The 24,101-nt window shown below is 41.4% G+C and overlaps 1 protein-coding gene across 1 annotated transcript in view; it reads right to left on the minus strand.

Moving 5' to 3' along the window:
- The window catches only part of SUGT1 (SGT1 homolog, MIS12 kinetochore complex assembly cochaperone), a 65,646-nt gene that overhangs the window by 23,658 nt on the left and 17,887 nt on the right, over positions 1–24,101 (minus strand). The window contains exons 7-10 of the mRNA XM_050950795.1: positions 22,794–22,813; positions 21,621–21,655; positions 17,922–18,018; positions 16,700–16,807 (exon numbers count right to left, since the gene is read on the minus strand). Of these exons, the coding sequence (XP_050806752.1) occupies positions 16,700–16,807; positions 17,922–18,018; positions 21,621–21,655; positions 22,794–22,813 (260 nt within the window). The remainder of the gene's footprint in view (positions 1–16,699; positions 16,808–17,921; positions 18,019–21,620; positions 21,656–22,793; positions 22,814–24,101) is intronic.

Here is a 24,101-nt window from a genome sequence, read left to right on the forward strand (position 1 = left end):
CAACTCCATTTTCTAAAAATAAAAACCTATGAACTTGGGAAATTTTTTTGAGCGCTAGATCTAATAGACACTGTTGTGAACACTACATCACTATTTATATAGATAGGATTTAAATGTGTTTAAAACGAGCATTTTTTAAATTAATGCCGCTGACGGACATATTACAGACAAGAGTTGTGGTTTCTGACAAACACAATGTCAGTCTGGATTTTCCACTATTTGGACATGGGTGAAGACATTTCACAATTTATTTTCATAGATTACAAGGCCAAAAGGGATCACTGTGATCATCTAGTCTGACCTCCTGCATAACACAGCCACAGACCTTCCCCCAAATAACTCCTCCATCCTATCTTTTAGATAAGCACTCAATCTTGATACAGTAACTCCTCACTTAAAGTCATCCTGGTTAACATTGTTACATTGCTGATCAATTAGAGAACATGCTCGTTTAAAGCTGCACAATGCTCTCTTATAATGTTGTTTGGCAGCCACCTGCTTTGTTCACTGCTTGCAGAAAGAGCAGCCCTTTGGAGCTAGCTGATGGGGTCTTGGAACCAGGGTGGATCGGCAGTCCCCCTATCAGCTCCGCTAAATTTCCACCCAGCAGGCTATCAATTGCCAGGCAGTGCCCTCTGACTTGGAGCTGCTCCCAGGAGCCTCCTGCTTGCTGTCCAGGGTGGGAGGAGTAGTGTCAGGATGTTCCCTTCCCTGCTCCCTGCTCCTTTACCCCATTTTCACAGAGTGAATGTTTGGGGGGGGAGGAGGGGAAGACAGCGGGAGACACAACTGGGCTCAAGATGGACAGAGCCTGCTGGCAGCAGCTGCTGTCTCAACTTGCTGATCTACTTTAAAAGGCAATATACTTAAGAGTGGGGTCAGCGTACTTAAAGGGGCAATGAGCATCTCTCTCTCACACACAAGGTGTGTGTCTCGGTCTCTCTCTGCCATGCTGTCTCCCCTCCCTCCATTCATTATGCCTTGTAGAGTGTGAGGCTACATTAACAATGTGTTAACCCTGAGGGCTCAGCCGAGTGCTAGTTCATCATTTAGCAGTAAGGCATTCCCTGGGAAATATCGCACCCTCTGACTTCACCACCTCAACCAAGATTCGCAATCATCATTGCTGTGTACAGTATTAAATTGTTTATTTAAAACTTATACTGTGTGTATATTATATATAAATATAGTCTTTTGTCAGGCTTTCCCTGGAACCTAATCCCCCTGCCCCAACACACACACACATTAATTCTTATGGGTAAATTGGATTCACTTAACATCATTTCGCTTAAAGTCGCATTTTTCAAGAACATAACAACTACAAGGTTAAGCGAGGAGTTACTGTATAAATATGGTCAGCGATGGAGACCCTTAGTAATTGTTCCAATATGTAATTATTTTCACTGTCAAAAATTTACACCATATTTCTAGTCTGAATTTGTCTAGCTTCAACTTCCAGCCACTGGATCATGTTATACTTTTCTCTGCTAGACTAAGGAGCCGATTATTAGACATTTATTCCCAATGTAGATACTTGTGGACTGTAATCAAGTCACCCTTAACCCATCTTTGTTAAGCTCAACAGATTGACCTCCTTCAGCCCATCACTATAAAGACATGTTTTCTAATTCTCCAATCATTCTCATGACTCTTCTCTGATCCTTCTCCAATTTATCAATATAGTTCTTGAACCATGGGCATCAGAATTGCACACAGTATTCCAATAGCGGTCACACCAGTGTCAAATTCAGAGGTAAAATAACCTCTCTACTTCTACTCTAGAGTCCCATTTATGCATCCCATGATTGCATCAGCATCACATTGGGAGCTCATGTTCACCTCATTAGCCACAACGACCCCCAAATCTTTTTCAGAGTTACAGCTTCCCAAAACAGAGTCCCCCATCCTCTGTGTATAGCTTACATTCTGTTCCTAAATGTATACCTTTACATTTAGCCATATTAAAATACATAGTTTGCTTGTATCCAGTTTGCCAAATGAATCAGATCACACTGAACCCATGATCTGTCCTTCGTTATTTACCATTTCCCCAATGTGTGTGTCACATACAAATGTTACCCAGGATGATTTTATGTTTTCTTACAGGTCACTGATAAAAATGTTAAAGAGCAATGGGTCAAAAACAGATCCATGTAGGACCCTACTGGAAACAAACTTACTTGCCAGTTATTTTCTGATGTCACATTTATAGCTGATAAAATTTATGTCTGTGTACTCTCATACCAACTTCTGCAGTTAGGTTCTAATTTTGTGTTTGCAACAGAGGATGTTATGGATCTTACTTTATCATTAGAACAAATATTAATATTTAGATAATGTTTAATTAACTAGCTTCCTATTTTGCTTAAAAGTTAGATACTTGAAATACAAGTATTTGTATCTCAAGTTTTGTTACAGTAGGACTGCAATATATTAAAAGATCAATTTATGTCTGTTTCAACACCTATTCATGAGTTAAGAGCACAAGAGAAGTTTCTTGACAGGTTAACTTTAAGTCCTGATTACAGCACAACTAAACCAATTGGTAGCCCATTAGCAATATGAATAGCTATCATTTAGGTCCCATACCATGGTTACTCCTTGGTTAATAAGAGCAGCAGCGAATGAAAGATTACTGTCCATAGTCACAGCATGAGATTTATGGGTCAGATTCAAGTGCAGTGAAGAGAGGGAAAGTGAATAAATCAAGAGTTTAAAAACAAAGTGGAATTTCAAGAAATGTTTAACCTATACTAGAAATATGCACAGTTCTGTAGGCCAAGGTCACCCCAAACAGCAGAGACTTCCCCCAAATTCTGTCTGCCACCTTCCCACCCCCCTCTCTTTCAGGGATTCTCTATAAACCCACTCACCTCCATTCCAGGGGCTCTGTGTTCTTCCATCCCCCAGGCCCTTCTGCCTGATTTGCCCCTCCCTTCTACGTCTGACAGAAGTTTCAATCAGGGTGTCAATATTTTAAACTCTATTGGGACAATGGGCAGAGCCAAGATGGTGGAGCATTATGCTGGCATTCATTAGTGGATACCACCTTTATTCTACAGACAATAAGAAACCTGATTGAAGCTAATGGTCTTCTAACCAGATGTCAGAGGTGCCAAGAGTACTATTTTTTCCATTCCATTTATGCATTTCTCACAAAAATCAATAGGGTTTTTCCTATTGATATCTGTAACATTCCCTAAATTTGGAACTAGATTAGATGGCCATCCAAAAGTTATGTTACAGACAGATACCATCAAGTTGAGTTTAAAGTTTGGCTAAAAATTCAATTAACAACGTCCTTAGAAGTAAAACTCCCTTTAAAGGTCCTTTTTTTTAAGGCAAAAAGGCTTCATCTGGAACTCCTAACTGATATCTAGAAGATCTAGGTCCTAATCTAGGCTGAACTAACCTACATTAAGTTTCTCAAAGACGGATAGGTCCTCTGGACTGGAGTAAGCACTATAGCTAGAAGACATTTCTGAGCTAAACTGAACTCCCAGGCCGAAGCTAACTTCCATGCTACATCAAACTTCCAACCAGAGTGAGCTTCTAGGCTATGCCACATTCCCGACTAACATATATTTCTGAGTGATGCTAAACCCCTAAACTGGAAAGCTTATTAGAGCTGGAGCAGGCTTCCGATTAGCTTGAGCTCCCACACTGGAATGAGCTCCTTCCTAACAAGTTCTGACCAATCAACTTAGTACACCTCACTGAAAATGAAGACAGCCAAAAGCTGCATCTTCCAGTACCAAAAGAAAATATCATACATTACCAGAAAGTTTATAATCTAAATTAAGGCTGTCAAGCAACTAAAAAAAAATAACTGCAATTAATCACAGTTAAATAATAAAATACCATTTATTTAAATATTTTTAGATGTTCTACATTTTCAGATATATTGATTTCAATTACAACAGAATACAAAGTATACAGTGCTCACTTTATATTTATTTCTGATTACAAATACTTGCACTGTAAAAACCAAAAGAAACAGTATTTTCAATTCACCTAATATAAGTACTGTAGTGCAAAAGCTGAACTTACAAATGTTGAATCATGTACAAAAAATAACTGCATTCAAAAATAAAACAAACTTTAGAGCCTACAAGTCCACTCAGTCATACTTCAGGCAATCACTCACACAAACAGGGGATAACGCTGCCCGCTTCTTGTTTACCATGTCACCTGAAAGTGAGAACAGGCTTTCACGTGGCCTTTTGTAATCAGCGTCACAATATATTTACGTGCCAGATGTGCTAAAGAGTCATATGTCCCTTCATGCTTCAACCACCATTCCAGAGGAAATGCATCCATGCTGATAGCAGGTTCTGCTCAATAATGATCCAAAGCAGAGCTGACTGATGCATTTTCATCATCATGAGTCAGATGCCATCAGCAGAAGGCTGATTTTCTTTTTTCGTAGTTTGGGTTCTGTAGTTTCTGCATCTGAACTTTTAAGACTTCTGAAAGCATGCTCCACACCTCCTCGTCCTCAGATTTTGTCAAATCTGCAGTGACAATGTTCGTAAATCAAAACAATGTGTGCTGGGTCATCAACCAAGACTGTTACAACATAAAATTTATGGCAAAATGTGGCTAAAACAGAGCAGGAGACATACAATTATCTCCCAAGAAGTTCAGTCACTAATTAATGCATTTTTTTTTTAAATGAGCATCATCATTATGGAAGCATGTCCTCTGGAATGGTGGCTGAAGCATGAAGGGGCATATGAATGTTGAGCATATCTGGCACATGAATACCTTGCAACTGAAGCTACAAAAGCGCCACGCGAATGCCTGTTCTCACTTTCAGGTGACACTGAAAATAAGAAACGGGCAGCAGTATCTCCCATAAATGTAAAGAAACTTGTTTGTCTTAGCATTGCTGAACAAGAAGCAGGACTGAGAGGACCTGTAGACTCTAAAGTTTTACATTGTTATATAACTGAACTCTAAAACAAAACAAACAAAATCTACACCTGTAAGCTGCACTTTCACAATAAAGAGATTGCACTACAGTACTCGTCCGAGGCGAATTGAAAAATACTATTGTTTTGTTAATCATTTTTACAGAGCAAATATTTGTAATAAAAAAAATATAAAAGAGGACTGTACACGTTGTATTGTGTTGTAACTGAAATCAAAATAGTTCAAAATGTAGAAAAACATCCACAAATAATTAATAAATTTCAACTGGTATTCTACTGTTTAACAGTGCAATTAAAACTGCAATTAATCGTGATTAATTTTTCTGAGTCAATCGTGCGAGTTAACTGATTAATGGACAGCACTAATCTAAATCTCTATTTCATTAGAAGGAAGCAGAAACCAACTGTGCAATTAGGTTCCACGTTACTCTCTTTTGGGACTCATTTAGGAATTAATACATATATTTGACACTTACACAAACCTTTCACCTGGGCCTCCACAATCTCAGTTCCTTCGCCATTACTGGCAGTTTAAGGTAGCCCATAGCTATCCCCCTATAATCAGGCTAAAAGCAATTTTTCTGAGTAAACAGGATCATGTCTGTATACCCGGGTTGTCCTGTGTTGCTCCTCATCTTTTGCAGGCCATCCAGAGCACAATGCCCTACATGCTACTACAGTAGACACTCGTTAGTAGCAACATATTGGTGCCCTTTTGCTATGCTGCTTCTATGCAGCTGTTGCTATGATGGGGAGTGTCATCTGACCAAAGGTAGCATGCTTATTCTAATAAAGTAAAAACGACAGCACATGCTACCAATCCATAGTTGTAGCAATGCAATGTATGTTTATTATTCCTACAGTAGTACATTAGTAAACATACTGTACATTTTAAACGTGCTGTTCTGCATTTGTAGCCTGTCACCATATTGTATCAAGACAGAGGTGTTAACTGATTTAACAATATAAAAATATCAAGTTTTATTTTCAAGTTTTAACAATAATACCTCAACCATGACAAACACAACCTTTTGATCTTACTTGAAAACATTTTTTGTACTTGCATTTAACTGTAATACAGTATGTACAAAGTAAGTCATCCTGGGGAAGGTGTCTACTAAGCAAATAGTGTAATAGCCTAAATTAAAGTATTATTCCACATCAATGTATTCTATTCATATAGTAAGTATCAAATGTTCGATTTTTGGCTAGGGAAAGGCCCTCTTATCAACCAAGTGCCTTTTGCTGGTTCCACAGAACCTTCCATTTAGATTTGTTAGAGTTGTAAACTGCTGACAGTCATCACTTCCCTGCTACGTTTTGAATCAGTTGCTGATTGATGTTGACAGCATGCCAAAACTCCCAAATGTTCTAAGGCTAGGGCCTAGCAGCTGCAGTACACACTCAGCTTTGCTGCTGCCAAAACCGACATAACAGCAGGATGGAAGGAAGAGAGCAAGCATGCACAAAGCTAGCCTCTTGTCCAAAATATGGGGACTTGCACATGGCCTCAACGACCCATCCTCCCCATCAGTTAGCACCACTTGGGGGCAAGCGCACTCCTCTTCTGGAGGCAGAAGAGAATCCTTGAAAACGAAAGCAGCAAGAACCAGGAGAAAAATGAATTCTAGAAACACTTCTGCTGACATATTCATTCTGTACCCTTCACAGCTATTGAGCAAAGTCTTATATCCCACAGAGGTTAAGCTCCAAATACAACCTAGCTCTGATACGGCATACCCAAATCCCATACCCAAATCCCATACACTTAGCCACACTGCCTCCATGTCCTAGTCCTTTCCTATTGCATGTATAAAACTGGTATAGTCATGCATATATAACCCACTGTTTCAATGCGTTGTACATCATCCTACAGTGGCTGGTTCAAGGGGGCTGCAGCAGGGTGGGTTGATCCATCTCAATCAAGGGAATTTAAAACAACAATTTAAATCATCAAGTGGAAAGCCTCAATTTAATTCACTGATTTTAATTAGCTTTTCCATTTGTGCATCAGTTATTTTCTAAAGAAAGGTACATTCATTGGTTGAGACAACCATTAAAACATGTTGATTTACAACTAAATAGAGTCATTACGCTAGATTTGGTACCTCTTTTTGCTACTGAGGATACATTATAACAATATACATTTATTTAAGCAATGATACAGCTTAATATTATCAAATTTTTATTAATTGTATGTTTTTAGTATGTTAGAAAATGGTGAATGATTTATTCTTTTTTACAAGATAATTAACTTTCTGTCCATGGTTTGTGTCATACTTCATTTGAAAGGTGACTATAATTTAATTAAACAGACAAAACCGTATTTATTTTTTACATAAATGTTTTAAAGAGACAAGTTTAGGCCTAAGCACATAAAATTAAATCAGAATATAAAACATTAACAGAAATTATAATTCAAATAAAAAAATCTGATCTTATTTTTTTCCCCCCAAAACTGATTTTTATCCAACTCAGATTAAAAATCTTCTCCTGCCACCAGCTAATATAGTTATTTCTGTAGCTCAAGTGGCAGAAAATTCAGGATGCAAGCTCTGATAATGATGCAGGATCGGGCCTGATGACAGTTGCACAAAAAGAATTTTTTTTAACCTTTTTCCTTTCATAAATACCATAATTTAAATAAAATTTCTTTTAATACTTCCTTGTATGTAATGTGATAAATTCTTAGTCTTTTCCCACCATATTTGTTCGACAAAGATGAATCAAACATCTTGACTAACATCCAATTGACATACTCACACAAAAAATATTAAGTATTTCTTTACTCTTTCCTGGAGAAAGAATGGTGATAAGACTGCATTTTGCACATGAAATTCGAGATAACCAGATGAAGCGGAACTGTCCCAATAATACAAGTGATCTTGACATAAGCACTGCATTTTGGCTCCCCCTGCTGGAAATAAGTCTTTAAAACAACTGATGCTATTAATGCAGTTAACCCTCCACAATTCCTCCCACAAAAATAAGGAGTGAGTAACTAAGTTTGTGGCTTTAGTCACCAAAGATGCATGACCTATGTTACTACAACTAAGAGTTACAGTGGTAATCTGTAACATACACAGCACCTATCAGATTCAAAAATTTTGTATTAGAAATATGAGCTGGTCAGAGGTCTATGTACTGATGCCACTAAGTATATATACACATGCAGTAGAACCTCAGAGTTACGGACCTCAGAGTTACAAAGTGGCCAGTCAACTACTCACCTTGTTTGGAACCAGAAGCACACAATCAGGCAGCAATAGAGACGAAAAAAAACCAAACCAAACAAAAACCCAAAACAAAACAAAAAAACCCACCAGCAAGCAGTGCAGTACTGCGTTAAACATAAACTACTAAAAAATAAAGAGAAAGCTGTACAAGTCAATGTTCAGTTGTAAACTTTTGAAAGAACCACCATAATGTTTTGTTCAGAGTTATGAACAACCCCCATTCCCCAGGTGTTCATAACTTCGAGGTTCTCCTGTATCATATTCTAGCTATGGTGTACCACAATAACATGTTCAAATAAACAAGCTGAGGGCTATTTGGGAAACAGTAGTTTCTCATTACAGGTATGCTAAATGGAGGAAGCGGCAAGTGGATAGCTTCAGATCACATAGTTCACACAAATACTGTTTGCAAAAGGAAAACCTATTGATATACAGGGATTGGAGGGTGTTGTAATGGCAAAAGCTAGAGACAAAATTGTGGTTCTGTTTCCAAGAATGTTTATGTAGATATGGTACCTTACTCAGCAGATCTGCATTCTGTATATTCAGTCAGATACGTTCTTTCAAAAAACTGTTTTAATATTTCATCGTTAGCACAGCAGAGTCAACACAACTCTAGAAAGAGCTACATTCTTTTCTGGATCCAGTACCAGAATTGTTTAATTTTGATTGTAGAACTTTTATTGCTGGCTGTGAACAAGCCAAAAGACAGTGTCACTTTCAGATCCCAGGTACCCTTAGCAGATCTAGCAGACTGAGTACACTTGCCCACATCAGGCTACATAAGACAAGAACTCTGGCTACAAGGAAGCGCTTTAAAAGAAGACAATTTTGCAGCAAATGGTTTAGAGAATTTTCTTTCATGTAGGACTTACATAAATATCTCTAAAACAAATTTAATACACCTCTACCCCAATATAATGCAACCCGATAGAACGCGGGTTCACATACAACACAGTAAAGCTCTGACATGCTGCTCTGAGCAGCATGTTAAGGGTGTCAAGCCAGGCTGGGGTTGAGGGGTTTGATAAGGAGCTGAGGGTCTCGGGGGCGGTCAGGGGCTCCCCTCAAGGGTCTGGGGGGCAGGAGCTGTGGGAGGGCACTTTTGGGGGCCCCGCAGTCCTAGAGTGGCTTGGGGCATCAGCAAGGAGCCAGGAGCAGCCCGCTCTGCTTCCCTCGCCCCAGCGGTGCTGCTCAGGGAAGGGATTCCCCCCCGCACTTACCAGCGGCGGCGGAACCGGAGCAGCCCAGCCCCAGTCCGCTCCGCTCCGACAGGTCCGAGCCGCAGCACTCTGCTTCCTGCCACAGGTGAGTACTGGGGGCTTCCTTTCCCCAACCTCCCTGCACTCACCTGTGGCGGGAAGCAGAGTGCTGCGGCTGGGAGGTGGCAAACTGGAGCGGGCTGGGGCCACGTTGCTCTGCTTCCCGCCGCTGGTGAGTGTGGATGGCGTCCTGTCCCTAACCACCCCGCGCTCACTGGCAGGCGGGAAACGGAGCAGCCCAGCCCCAGCCAGCTCCAGTCTGCCAGCTCCCAGCCGTGGCGCTCCGCTTCCCGCCGCAGCTGAGTGCAGGACCTTTCTCCAGCCGTCCCCCAGTGATATGGCTGGGGCAAGGAAAGCGGAGCAGGCTGGGTGCGCATTGCTCCGCTTCCCGCCACAGGTGAGTGCGGGGGGGGCATCCTTTCCCCAACCTCTCCGCACTCACCGATGGCAGGAAGCAAAATGCCGTGGATGGGAGCTGGCAGGGTGGAGCAGACTGGGGCCAAGCTGCTCGCTTCCCGCCGCTGAGTGCCTGTCAGGGGGCGGGGAGGGATGGATAGGGGTCCGAGCAGTCAGGGGACAGGGGGATTGGGTAAGGGCTGGAATCCTGGGGATGATGAGGGATGGAGGTCTCTAGAGGGGGCAGTCACGGAACAAGGAGGCAAAGCAAGTTTGATATAACGCAGGCTCACCTATAACGTAGTGAGATTTTTTGTCTCCCAAGGACTGCGTTATATTGGGGTAGAGGTGTACCAAAGTCAGCTCTCTCTAATAGTCACCCAGAGAGATTTAGGTTTTCCTGTATTTCTATAAAGTTAGAAGTAATATTTTAAAACCACCTGGATCAAGTCAGAAATATTAGAAGAGGAGTTTGAAGGGCAACAGGAGAGAAATTCTAACCTTGGAATAAGAAATAGGTAACAATTTAAGTTCTAGGAGGTAGATGGCAAAAGAAGAGATGGATTCCAAACACTGTGGGCACAAGTAAGAGTTAGATACCCTGAAAGCTATTTGAATATGGTTACCCAAGCTTTCAAGAGGTCAGCTCCACACCAAGAGAGAATGTCAAACAGTCAGAAAATTAGATTAGTAAAGGACAGTAGGATGTAGACGAAGTTTTCTTTCCCCAGAGATGGCAAAGGACAGAAGGCCAGCACTGCTACCTTCAGAAAACCTATAGCTCACTAATAAGGAAGCAGTACTGGCAATGACTTGAAGTTATTATTTGGTTGAGAAAAATACCGTAACTACTTATAGCCAGCTTATGAGAACAGTGGGAGTTTTCAGAAGTGTGTGGCACCCAGCAAGAGTTTTGCTCCAACTGTGGGTGTGCTGCTTTTTTATTAAATCTGGCACTTAGCCTCCCAAATTTTGGTGGCCTGGATTTTCTGCACGACATAGATTGTGGGAGCATTTGACTGAGTTTAAAGAGTCTAAACTGCTGTAGCCATCAAGGAAAATGGTAGCTGGAAAAAAGTATTCCTATATTTAGAGTTTTTAACAGATATGTACTTTGAAGACTGCCCAAAGGCTATCGATTGGGACCCACATGAGTGTTGAAACTGTTTAAGACTTTTTTTAATATTTTCATCACACTTTTGTTAAGTCTAGACAGTATTCACAGAACTACAAACTTCATACCCAACTTCAGATTTTTCCCCCTACTCAAAAATGAGCTAGTTACAAGTAATACACTCCTAGTACATGTTCTCTATCTTTGCAAATTGTCTGAGATATTTGTATAAATTAGATATATTATATTGGTGGCTCCATTACCAAAAGACACATACCAGAAATCCCAGCTTTAGGGTGTGAAAAGTTAAAATCTACATAAGGTAGCTCTCCTTTGTTCTTTTAAGACAGTTCTCAAGCAGCATGAATTAGAAAGTTTCTCAAGAGAGATGATCCTCTTGGATAAAAAACAGATGATGTGTTCTAGATTCTCGGACACTAAGATCAGTAATTTAAATACTACTGAAGAAAGTTACACAGTTCATGTTTTACTTGCTCCAGTGGTACTTGCATAGTTCGCATGTGACCCATGTTTTAACCACAGTTGTCATGAGATACACAGACTACATTTGTTTTCACCTTTTTAAAACAGCAAAAATAAATTACAGAAGTTATATTTCCTCTCATCATGTAATATTAAAACAATCTTAAGTGGCAGTCAGATGTTGGCACTACACAAGAAGGTAGCTTCATCGATACCACATTTTGCCCTTTACACAAAACAAAGTATCTATATTAGTGTGTGTCTAACACTTACGCTAAGTGTGCAATATCACACTATTAGAAGGAGAAGTCATCTCTGGTTTCAAATATTAAAAAAGCCAACCTGATGCTTCTTAATTCCCCAAAATGGTTAAAACACTACTTTCAAACAAACTCATCTAAATCAGAAAATCCACCTAGGAAAGTTCTTGAATACAGTTATTAAAAGAATTAAAACACAAAAAAGTGCATTTCTACCTGAAAATAAAATCCACCAGAAGGTAAGACATCATTTTAGAAAAAACTAGGAAAAACCAGGAGTAAACTATCAAGTATTAATCAGTACCTTACAAAATCTTAGCCTCAGATTTTCTTTAGCTCTATAGGATTTAAGTTTTGGGGGTGGTTTTAAACTTGAACTTGACTAACAAGCTAAAACCAGGAGAACCATGAAAGTGGACCTTGCAATCACTGTAAACTTCAAAGGTTATCTGACTACAGCTTCATTTTAATAAGGCCAAAAATGTGTGCCTCTCAACCATTATAAATTCCATATATTGTGCTATCAAAGCTTATAGCTTTCACTGAAAACACAAATTTGGTTTTGTTCATAATACACGCTTGCAACACGCACCCCTCCCCATCTTCCTTAACTCCATCCTGAGAATCAGTTCTTAGTATAAGCTGCATAGCTTGTAACTCACAAACAGGTTTTATAATTAAAAGGTAAAGTTCACTTAGTCTTTCCAATTTGAGGATAAGCATGAATACATTTTGCACTGTGAGAGATGCAATTCCAAGAATGAAAAAAGCTTTATTTAGATGGAGTTAAAAAGAGCCTATCAACTTGAAAAGAGTTCCCAATTCCCTCTAAATTTTGTATCTGCCATTGTTTCAAACAACACTTAGAACAGCTATCAGATTAGTAAACATATTGGTAAATTTGTTTACTTTGCATTTGTCAGCATTTTGTGTACAATTAGTTTTATTTATGCTGCACACACTGTAGGCCTTCCAAAACATTTTTTCCTCAGTAAACTGCTGCAGCTGAGCTGAAAAACTTAAATTGCAGCAAGTAAAAATACAAACAGAGGTGGTGAGAGAAGTGGCAGTTCTGGGTATGTTCTCAAGACTGCTGTGAGATTTTTAAATATAAAGCAGGGAAGAAAACTTTTAGATTAGATTTTTTTAATGGCATTTAAAAATATTCAGGTTATATCAGGCCCATGTTTTTGAAAAGCTGCTCTAATAGTCAACATTAAAATAAAAAATCTAGTGACAGAGCCATTTAAGACTCAATGCATTACCTTTTAAAATTTAACAGTATAAACTTGGAAAAATTCAGTGTAGTTTCAGCACATCATTCTTCACTCTGCACCTGTACCCACAGATTATCTGAAAACCTTCACCAGTGACAAATAAAAAATTAATTCTGCCCTCTTAAATATAAGAATTCTCTCTCGAGAGAGAGAGAGATCTCTGCCATCTCTCTATCTAGATAGATATAAATGAAATACTAATGTTGACTATTTCACTGATCATATTAACATCCTTTTCATTTACTTATCCCAAAATTTCAAACTCTCATCTGACACCATTCCTAATCTCAAAATGCCCCAAATGTTCTTTAACTGCCACAACCTCTAGCTTCTCCATTCACCCTCGCCTACAACTTTTAACAGAGTTATGCATATTCCTAGAAGATTCTGAATCAGTCTCAAAGTTAAAAATATAGGGGCATAGAAAGATTTCATATTATATTCATTTTAACAGAATATGCTACATTGACTTATTGAATTTAATGAAAATATATACAGAGCCTCATCTCTTAGCATATATGAAAATGCCACAATCTCCAGTTTGCTGCATAGAGCACTGCAGAAACTACAAAATTCAGGCTTGCCATTAAATATATAGGGCCTTGCATATGCCATAGTTTTCTCTCAGGAGTTATTACTTTAGGGTCTGCAGGCCAACTTGTGTCAACAGCATAGGGTGAAGATGAATCTCCGGACTCTCATCTAACCAGGGAAATCGATGCCATAAAGGATATGATAAAGTAGATTGGGCTCTCCAGCCCATATTGGAGGTGGTTGTGATTTCTGGACTTCCCAAGATAGATAAGATGCAAGATGTTGTAGGCTCTGGTCTGTAGCAGGTATGAACACTTCAGTCTAAGTGGTAGTGGACTTGCCGAGTCAGCATGTAAAGGAACAGTGGGAGCAGCAGTCTGTGCTTCATATTGCTACTGTGAGTGGTTATTAGCAGGAGTCAGTGTTAAAGCAGTGCTGAAACTTAAACTGAGATACCAGAATTTCAGGTGTTTTAATGAAAAACTAAAAAAAAGTCCCCTCTCTAAAAACAGCTAATATTTTAGGACACAAAATAAAACACTCAACCTTAGTTTTTGAAAGATTTTGTAATAGTTTTTATTATTATTATTAAAGCAACTACATTGGAGGCTAAGTTACCTTACTGTGTTAAGACCACTCATAATTCATTTCAGTTAGGCTCCACCAGCTGGTCAAAACTTATAGCACTGATTTCAGTTATCCCAAACTTCAATCTAACTTAGTGTTTCTTCACATGTCAAGAGGGCACACTCAACTACTATTTCCACAATGAAAGACTTGAGCAACTACCTACCAGAAGATCGCTTTATGGCAGAAATTCTTATTCTGCTCAGCTAAGAATCAAGGTTGCACAGTCTCAGCGTACTCAAGTGGAGAAGAAAAGGAAATGCAAGATACCTAAACCAAAACCTAGAATGACTTTAAAGTCAACCAAAGAGATTATGGATTGCTCTGCTCCACACCAGCTGACTCAGATGAAATGCCTCCACATGGGGCTGTAGATGCCCACTTTACCTTTTAAGAAGTTATTTTATTTTATAGTGCTCAAGAGCACGAGGTGCTTTGCAGAACAGATACAGTGACACAGTTCCTGCCTCAAAGAGCTTACCATATAACTTCAGACATGATACAATGAGTATAATACTAACAGTAAGGTCAGAAAGGACAAGGAGGTCCTCCTTCTCACTCCTCACCTTGTGCCTATCTGCCCCCCGACCCTCAACACAGGTGTTATCACAGCCCTCAAGCAGCAAGTTTATCCTGGTGCTTCCTTTCTCTCATCTCCCATGCCAAAACAGCTCTATTGCAGAGTACTGCTTAGTTCCTCCATGCACCCTTTCACAACAGCTTGGTCTCCCATAGGATTGCGCCGAACACTGTGGAACCAGTGTAAGTATAAGTAAAAGGCCAATACATCCCTCTTTCCGACCTAAGACCCTTCAGGCTTTGGATCTACAGGGCATGTCTACATGGCAATTAAAAACCCATGGCTGGCCCATGTCAGCTGACTTGGGCTTGCAGGGCTCAGGCTGTTTAAATTACAGAATAGATGCTAAAGCTCAGGCTGCAGCCGGGGCTCAGGATCCTGTGAGGTGGAAGGGTCCAAGTGCCTGGACTCCAACCTGAGCCTAAACAGTTACACCACAATTAAACAGCCCCTTAGCCCAAGCCAGCTGGTACAGGCCAGCTGCTGATGTCCAACTGCAGCATAGACACATCCATAGATAAATCTCTGCTTGTATTAAGGTAAAGGTTCAGGCTTAGCCCTGTGAGTAAATCTCTACTTATATTAATGAAAAGGAGCTAAGTTACTGACAGTCAAATTGATCACCTAATTTTTGATCACTGAAAACCTTCAAAAAATTATTGAAAACATTTTTCAAAAGCAAGTATTTGAGTTTATATCAGTTTAAACCCAAATTTTTCATGTCCTGCATCTACACAGACCTGCCCCCCACACACACTCAAGAGTCCCGACTGGATGGTTCAGTGTACCTGAACAGAGGGGGAACAAAGAGGGTAACTGCTGGTTGGTGGGTATTGCTGCTGGGCAGTGGGGGGAGCAAGACAGGTATGGAACCTAGTCCTGATAGCAACAGGACTGCAAGGAGGAGAGCACAAGGCTGCACTCAGTGAGTACTGGCCCCACAATTGCTTCCCCTGCCCTTCAGCATGGCCCCAGGGCACAGAGCCCCATTTGCTTTCCCCTGCCTGCCATGAGTGTGAGGCACCTCCTCCCCTCACCTGCTGTCTCCCCCAAGAGTACTCGGGACCCTATCTCCTCTGCCCATTGAGAATACTGGACACCCCTTCCTCTTCCTCCATCCGCAGTACCTCCCCCCACCCGCCCCTCAATGAGTACCAGGCACCTTCTTCCATCCCACCCAGAGTGCTGGGGTCAGGGACATCCATCCGCTTCCCCTGCCAGACAGAGCCTCCCCTCCCCTCCCCAACTCCAGCTTGTCTACGGAGCTGAGAAGGCCCTTCATTTCCTGGGAATTTATCAGTGTTTATTACAAAAATTGAAGACAAACACTGATAAATTCCCAGGAAATCAAGGGCCTCAGTTATACCCAATACTGCATAGCATACCTCCTTGTCTTTTATACCGAGATTTATCAAATATGCTGAAAATCATGCTGCCGTCAAATGCTTAAACACTGTTTCAGGTATAGCATGGATTCGTGAAAAGCATCCAAGAGTTAACTGCATGGCAATTTTTTTGCAGGCAGTCATCTGAAGAAAGGCTATATTAAGACTGCCTAAATGACTGCAACACTTAGGTTTTAAGTCAAGTCTGACAACTTGTTTGCTGTATCTACATAAAGTTGCCTTGAATGACAAGCAACCTGTAACTCCTAAAAGTTTAGGAAAGGTTTTATAAGTAGTTTATAATTTGGAGATTATGAATATATAAAGAGATGTGCACCATAGCAGTCTTTTTCTAGTGGCAGGTAAAAACATCCACACTTCATAAATGAAGTCATTTACACTTCAGTAAAAGCTATCTTAGATTTTGCTAGCTTCTAATATTTACATGTCTGCTTAGAAAGTCTTCTGTTGGCTGAAGGGCACCTTGAAAAAACAATTCTTTATGAAAAAAGCTAGTCATTATGACTGTCATAGGAACACACGACAAAAGAGCAGAAATGTTTTCAACACTATAAATATTAAAAGAAATAATTTACACTTTAAAAGCTCACCTTTGTTGAAAGCACTTTAAATGTACTTTGCTCTGGTACTATGGAATGCAGAAGAACAAGCTTTAAGTTGTAGTCTTCTCCTGATGGAAGTCTCACCAATGCATTCAGCTGTTAACAGATAAACATATCTTTGTGATGACCATAAAGTACACTAGCTGCAATTTTCCATCGTAGCATTAATTTTAATCCTCCACTGACAACTTTTAGTGATTAAATTAATGACCCTTCAGTTGGAACGTTTTAATGAAATGTCAAGCACAAGACAGGAATTTCAAACTGCACTATTTCTTCCTGCATTATTCAACAGTGATTTTAAAGTGCACTAAAAAAATAAATAGATTGTTGTTCCTAGCCACCAACTAGCTACTCAAAAAGCCTGTTATCTCATCAGTTTGATCCGCATTCTTTAGGAAAGTGTTGCATGACAATAAGAAAATAGCAAAACACTAACGATGGAACACAGAAAGATTATGCAGCTTTCCTGTTCCCACATACTTCAAACATTTACTTAGGCAGCAAGACGTGTGCACGTAATCTTGACTATTTAAAGTAGATACTAACTGAACATGTATGGTTTTGTTCAAAAAGAATTAACAGTTAAGCAACACAAACCCATGTCTGCTGTCAGAATAAGAGAAACTAAGATTAATATGGTGCCAGTAATACACTAAACACAAATATAATGACGCTAGATTGCAATGCTTCATTTAAACTGGTTACCTCATGTCATGATTGTCAGAATAGATCTGAGGATACCAAAAGCATAGGAAGTGAAACACCTATATGCTCTTTACACCAAAGTTTCTCAAAACAGGGGTCACCGCTTGTGTAGTGAAAGCCCCTGGCGGGCCAGGCCGGTGTGTTTACCTTCCCCATCCACGGGTCTGGCCAACTGAGGCTCCCACTGGCCACAGATCGCTGCTCCGGGTGGCCAGCAGGAGCTGCGATCGGCTGGACCTGCGGATGGGGCAGGTAAACACACCGGCCCGGCCCGCCAGGGGCTTTCCCCTTCACAAGCGGCGACCCCTGTTTGAGAAACCTTGCTTTACACCACGTTCTTCCTTAATATTCTTGTAACAAGCTGTATTTATTCTGCCTTTTTCATGGGAATTGAATGGACTGAATGATGTGATACAAAATGTCTGTATCCGCAAATAGATGTCCTGAAAGAGATGCGTATCAACTAAGAAATTATTTTTCAGTGAACTAATAATGTAATCACCTCTTTCTCAGAAAATTGTATATTGATGTCATCCTTCTGTGCATTCTTGATCATGAGAGTTACGATTACTTGAGATTCTGTTTGGTACCAGTCATACCTTTAAAAAGAGAAGGACATCAAAACTAAGTTTTCTTGCACATGGTTCAAAAACATGTAAGTGAAGCACAGTGAGAGAAAACTCAAGTATTGTAGAGTACAACAACATTATAGGGTTTTGTGTTAACTGTTTTGAATTTACATAACACAAAAGGCTGAGGTTAAGCAAGCAGAATGAAGTTATGAGTAGATTTCCCCTTCTTCCCCAACAGATCAATGCGCTTGAGCAAACAAGAACTGCTAGTAGAACAGAAAAAATATACAACTGCTCTACCAAGAAGCAAAAATCTAAATAACTAATTGACACAATTAAGTGTCCAAAAATCTATTTATTACCAAGTATCACAATACTGTTTTGCACTTCTATTGTGTTCTTCATTCAAGGATCTAAAAGAACCTTACGAATATGATATACCAACACACATATAGGCAAGTCTTCTGATCCTAACTCTGATCTAGAATTAGCAACAGAACCCAGAAGATCTAGAGTGCATTCCCTGCTCTAGATGTTAGATAACACTTCCTTTGAAGGTTAATTGAGCCTGAACTTCAAGTAAATTGTTTGAAGCAAACTGCTTCTTACAAGATTTGCTGTCACCTTCTGAATCCATTGAAGCATTCAGAGGAAGAACAGTCTTATGGAGCAAGAGAGCAGGCTGGGTGGCTTGAGTGGTGGAAAGTAAAACAAAAGGGACAGAGGACTTGAGTGCAAATGGCTGCACAGAACTTACTCCAGAAGAGGGAAAATTAAGGTAAAATTTGGGGGCTTAGACTGCAGTTTTTAGACTTCTAATGGTGAAAAATCACAGAGCACTTCCTATTTAGCCTCTTCAGAACTGAAGTCATTTCTGAGACAATAAACCATGAGCCTGGCCAGGTGGTGAACAGGCCAGTAGGGGAGGCTAGCTGCCAATCCCTCCCCTTCTTCCCTGCCCTCTCCCTTTCTGCCCCCCTCCCCTGCAGGAACCCAGAGCACCCCCATCACAGCCCCCAACCTGAGTGCCAGGTAGCACGGTCCCAGTGCCCCCAGTCCTGGGCAGTGCTGCCCCAAGTCGGCAACAGGCTGGCTCTCCCCACCCCCAGACAGAGCCAGCCTGGGCCACAGAAGAGTGCCGGAAACTGCAGGTGGCGGCCTGGGAGCAGGGCCACGTCAAGTTGTTTGGGGAGGCACAGCCTCCCCCCAGCCTATGATATCCATAGCCTGTGGTCAGGAGGTCGGGCTTAACCCTTAAAATGAAAAGAGAATGACCCAAAGCCATTTTACTACAAACAACATATAGCAGTCAGTCATTATCAATTACCACAGTGGTAGCTAAGCTTACCAGTTTCACCCTATACTTAATAATAGGGAACAGGTATCTGTTAACTATTACTACAGAATTCACTTTTTCGTCAATTTATACTGTATGAATACAATCATATATAGCAGGCCTGCACAACACGCGGCCCGCGTGGGCTCACTGTGCAGCCCGTGGGGATGGAGGGGGGGGGGGCTGAGGGAGGGGGCTGAGGAGGGCGGGGGGAGGGGAGGTGAGCCAATGGCTGGCCCCAGCGCACCACCGCTTGGCCTCACCCCCTGAAAGCTCTGTCCCGCTTCTCTCTCTACCCCTATGCAAATCCGCTGTTCGCGAGGGAAGCCTGGGAGGTCAGAGAAGCGGTGCGGCAGCTTCGCGCTCAGGCTCAGCGAGGCAGAGATGGAGCCAAGGTGAGTTGGGTCGGGGGGGGGCCACCCACGTCGCAGCAGGTAACCCAGGGGGGAAGGAGGGGGACACAGGGGAACCGCCCCCCGCCCCAGCTCACCACCGCCTCCCTGGGCCTGAGCACGAAGATGCCTTGCTTCTCAACCCTCTCAGGCTTCCCGTGCGAACAGCTGATTCGCGGGAAGCGGGGGGGGGCTGTGAGCTCCGCCTAACCCAGTGCTCCAGGTGCTGCGTGTCGGTGGCATTTATGTAACGTATGCAAGTCTGTAATGCTGTCAGCCACCTCCAAGCAGCTCAGTAAGGGGGCAGAGGAGTTCAGGGGGGTGGTCAGGGTGAGGGCGTGGATAGGGGTCAGGGCAATCAGAGAGTGGGGAACAGGGGGTTAAATGGGGGCAAGGGCCAGGGGAGGGGGCCATCAGGAAGGAGGGGGAGTGTGGATGGGGTGGCAGGGGGGCAGTCAGGGGACAGGGAAGGGAGGTGGATGAGGCAGAGGTCCCGGGGGGTGGGGGCAGGCCACGACCCCCTTGTGGGGTGAGGAGGGAACTGGTTGTTAAGATTTTGGCAATTCATCATTGGCCAGGGGGAAGGGAGGCTGAGGAGCTGAGAGGGCAGGCAGGGGCACGGGGTGAGTATGCGAGCTGGGGAGGGGGGAGGGGCTGAGAAGGCGAGCAGGGGGGGCAGGTGAGCCGGGGGCGTGGGGGTCTAAGGAGGTGAGCGGGTAGGCATTGGCAGGGGGCAGGTGAACCATAGGGGGTGGGGGGCTGAGGGGGCGAGTGGGCAGGCAGTGGTGGGGTGGGGGGGTGAGCCGGCAGTGGGGGAGGAGGCCTGAAGAGGCAAGCGGGAGTGGGGAGCTGAGGAGACGAGCTACGAGTCAGTGCCTGATCTGTTCTACTGATCTGGTCTGGCTCCCATCCCCTCTCCAAGGGCTGCAGCTGTCTGGAGGTGCCTGCCTTCCACATCTTCCTCAGTCACACCTCATTCATTCAACAGGGCACTTGATTACAAAGTGAGGGGAAGATCTTATTTTACTTGTAGCAAAAAGACATTTTGCTTTCACCTTAATTATACTACCTTAGGGGCTCGCTATAACATATTACCGAGGTTCAATACCGCTGTTTCAGCAGGGTGGCACTGGGGAAGGAGGGTTTTTTCCCCACGGGGCGGGTGGAGCAGGGAGATTGTTTGGGGGGGGCTCGGCAGCACTGGGGGGGGGTTTGGCCCTCAGCTGTTTTCTTTGGAGTAATGTGGCCCTCGCCACTTTACGAATTGTGCAGGCCTGATATATAGGAATCTCTCTGCTCTGATGCCTAAGCAATACCTAAGGTAGGTGCAACTGAGAAGTGCTATGTTTTGCCCCAGCTGAACATCAGTTGGGATACCTAATCCCAAATCCCTAGATATGTTCTGTGAGCTGAGCATCTTCAGTGGAGTTCTTGGCCTGACAACAGCCTGTGTATGCGGACTTTTTAGGACATACTGAAAAGCCGATCTACCAATACACTTTCTGAGAGGACGGGTTGGGGAGTTTAGTGTTAACATACTAACTAAAGTCATTGCATCTGGGCTTCCGAAGATTCTGAAGCTTATACTCAGAGGACAGGCACACTAAGCATATCTAAATAAACTAATAATATATCTTTTATACCACCAGGTTAGACAGTTTGAAGTTTATGATACATTGTGGCTCCTTACCGCTTCAGAGGTTATTTGGTATTTACACAAATCCAAACCATAAACACAATCAGCAAACATATCTGATCCAGTGTACAGAATTTAGTTTTAATGTGTGCATTAAAGAACAGACTAAATTTACAATTTGGAATATTGGCTTGCTACAAATACATATGCTATTTAAAATGATTGTCAAATTATGTAAAGTGTAATAAAGCTAAAAAAGACTTACTTGAGTTTTGATGGCTGAGTTTGCTGTCCTGTAGTCTGATTGTGGCACGACATTTGAAAGACATTAAAAAGTTAAATTAGTATAGCTCATTGTATCATGATGTACTTTTCAAAGAAACATTCATAATGTAATACATACACACATTGTACATCATTAACTAAATTGCCATTTTCTCCTCTTGCATTAACTAAGTTAAATAAACATTTTGAAAACAAATCTCCTGATTAGTCCCATAACCATTTATGTAGGACCAGCACAAAAGAGCTTGAAATCTTTAGATGGGAGAAAAAACAAACAACTGGAATGCTCTGAAGTCACAAGTGACTGGAATGTTCTGAAATCTAAGTGCTTTATAAATAGTAATTCAAATTCTCAATTCAACCACCTTCTCAGGCAGCAAGTATTACACCCATTTTGCAGCTAACAAAAGACACAATGGTTAAATAGATAACCTAAAATCACAAAGGAAATCTACAGTACAGCTGGGAATGTAACCCAGAGTTCTTGACTTCCAATCTTTCGCTTCTAACCACAAGGCCATTGTCCTTCTGTATAACACTACTCCTGTCAGACTTTCCACACAGAACCTATTTTCAATATGCATAAATTGGGGGTAGTTTGAGAGCAACAGTCTCAAGGACCAATGCAAGTTTCCAACGTCATCTCAGACTTTGATACTATTTCTAGAGACACAAGTTCAAAGGTTTTACCATGGCACATAGTAGAAAGAGGCAACTAAAAAATGAACTAGAGTGTCAGCAGAATAAAAATCTGGTTAGGTAACAGTTCATGCACTTTTAAGGCACTCAATAAATTACATTTAAAAGCAATTTAATGCTTAAGTGGAATTGATTAATCTTGCAAGATTAATCATCAATTGTGCAAAGAAAAAAATTAGACTTGCTTTATTATAAAACTTAAGCACGTTGATATAACTGCTAGAACTGTGTGCTTGTTTAATCCTTCCTAAGAGTCTCCACAAGCCTGACATCAACAAGGAGCAGGACTTTAGGCTTAAGTTAACCCCACACAAAAAATTCTATGTAGCAGGAAGATTTAAGTTAGTTTTATATAGCCTGTTAATATGAAGCAACTAAGTCAAGTCTCAAAGCATGCTCTTGTTTAGTGCCACAATTAAGAGTAAGCAGCAAGTACGTTAAGAAAAAGCCTTACCATTTCAGTCTGTGATCCTGCTGTAGGGACAAAAACAAGTTGCATTTTTCAGACGAGCAACATGTTTAATGTACAAGGCAGATTTGTTTCTTTCAACTTTATTCAACTATTCAGAGAGATTCTGTATTTGAATCATAACACTATTTGTATCTAGAGATTTAATTTCAAAAAAGTCACGCAAAAGGACAACTGCAACACAAAGGTATGCTCTGAATAACAGAATGATTGCACCTTCTGATCAATAGTTCCTAACAAGTGAAGATGTAACAGACTTCTGTTATGACATGAAGGCTTCGGCAAATCAACACCTAAAGCTTTGGGTTAAGATCTTCTGCAGTAGTTTGAATCTTGCTATCCATAGACTGGACAGTCATGCTCAAGTTTGTAAGATAATTCTGATAAGGACTCCAGTTTCACAGAAGAGAGTGATGACATTTAACTAAAGTAGAGTTAAGGTTATCTGGGCAACCTTAACTGTGCAATACCATACTATGAAAATTTTTTCCGTAGAAAATTTAAAAATTGTCAGAAATTCTAATTTAGAGATATTTAAGGTTGGTCCCCCTTTCAAGAAGTGAATAGCAAAGCAAAAAAAAAAAATTACTGCTTTTTTGCTTCTTTATAATGCACGGGGGTGCTTCAAAGATTGTTTTAAAAAACTCTGCTTTACTAAATATTAATACCATGTTTTGAATTCTATTTTTGCTAGAAAAGCCTTTGGAGAATCAGTAAAATGACATCTTAAGATGACTAAAACATGAATAGCTGAGGGAGAGAAAGGTGTTTAGGCAGACTGAGTAAAACAGGGACAAGAACAAGCTCAACACTTGGAAGAAAAGCTCGGTTTGGCATATGACATGACGTTCTCTCCCCTTCGGAAATGGAAAAACTCCAACCATAGTCCTTCAAAGTGTTCCTCCAGCAAAATCAAGACCGCCAAGACTTGATATTCTTGTTATTTCTTCAGCAAAAGAGAAGAGCCACTGAAAAAAATCTTGAGACCATCTTTATATGATATAAATAGGACCCTACCAAATTCACATCTATGAAAAACACATCATGAACCATGAAATCTGGTCCCCCCATGAAATCTAGTCTTTGGTGTGCTTTCACCCTATACCAGGGATTGGCAACCTCTGGCACGCGGCTCGCCAGGGTAAGTACCCAGGCCAGTTTGTTTACCTGCCACATCAGTTTGTTTACCAGCACAGCCCTTGCCCGCGCCGCTTCCTGCAGCCCCCATTGGCCTAGGACAGCGAACCGGGGCCAGTGGGAGCTTCGGTTGGCTGAACCTGCCGACGCGGGAGG

This window comes from Gopherus flavomarginatus, chromosome 1, assembly GCF_025201925.1.
Source record: "Gopherus flavomarginatus isolate rGopFla2 chromosome 1, rGopFla2.mat.asm, whole genome shotgun sequence".
NCBI classification, from domain to species: Eukaryota; Metazoa; Chordata; order Testudines; family Testudinidae; genus Gopherus; species Gopherus flavomarginatus.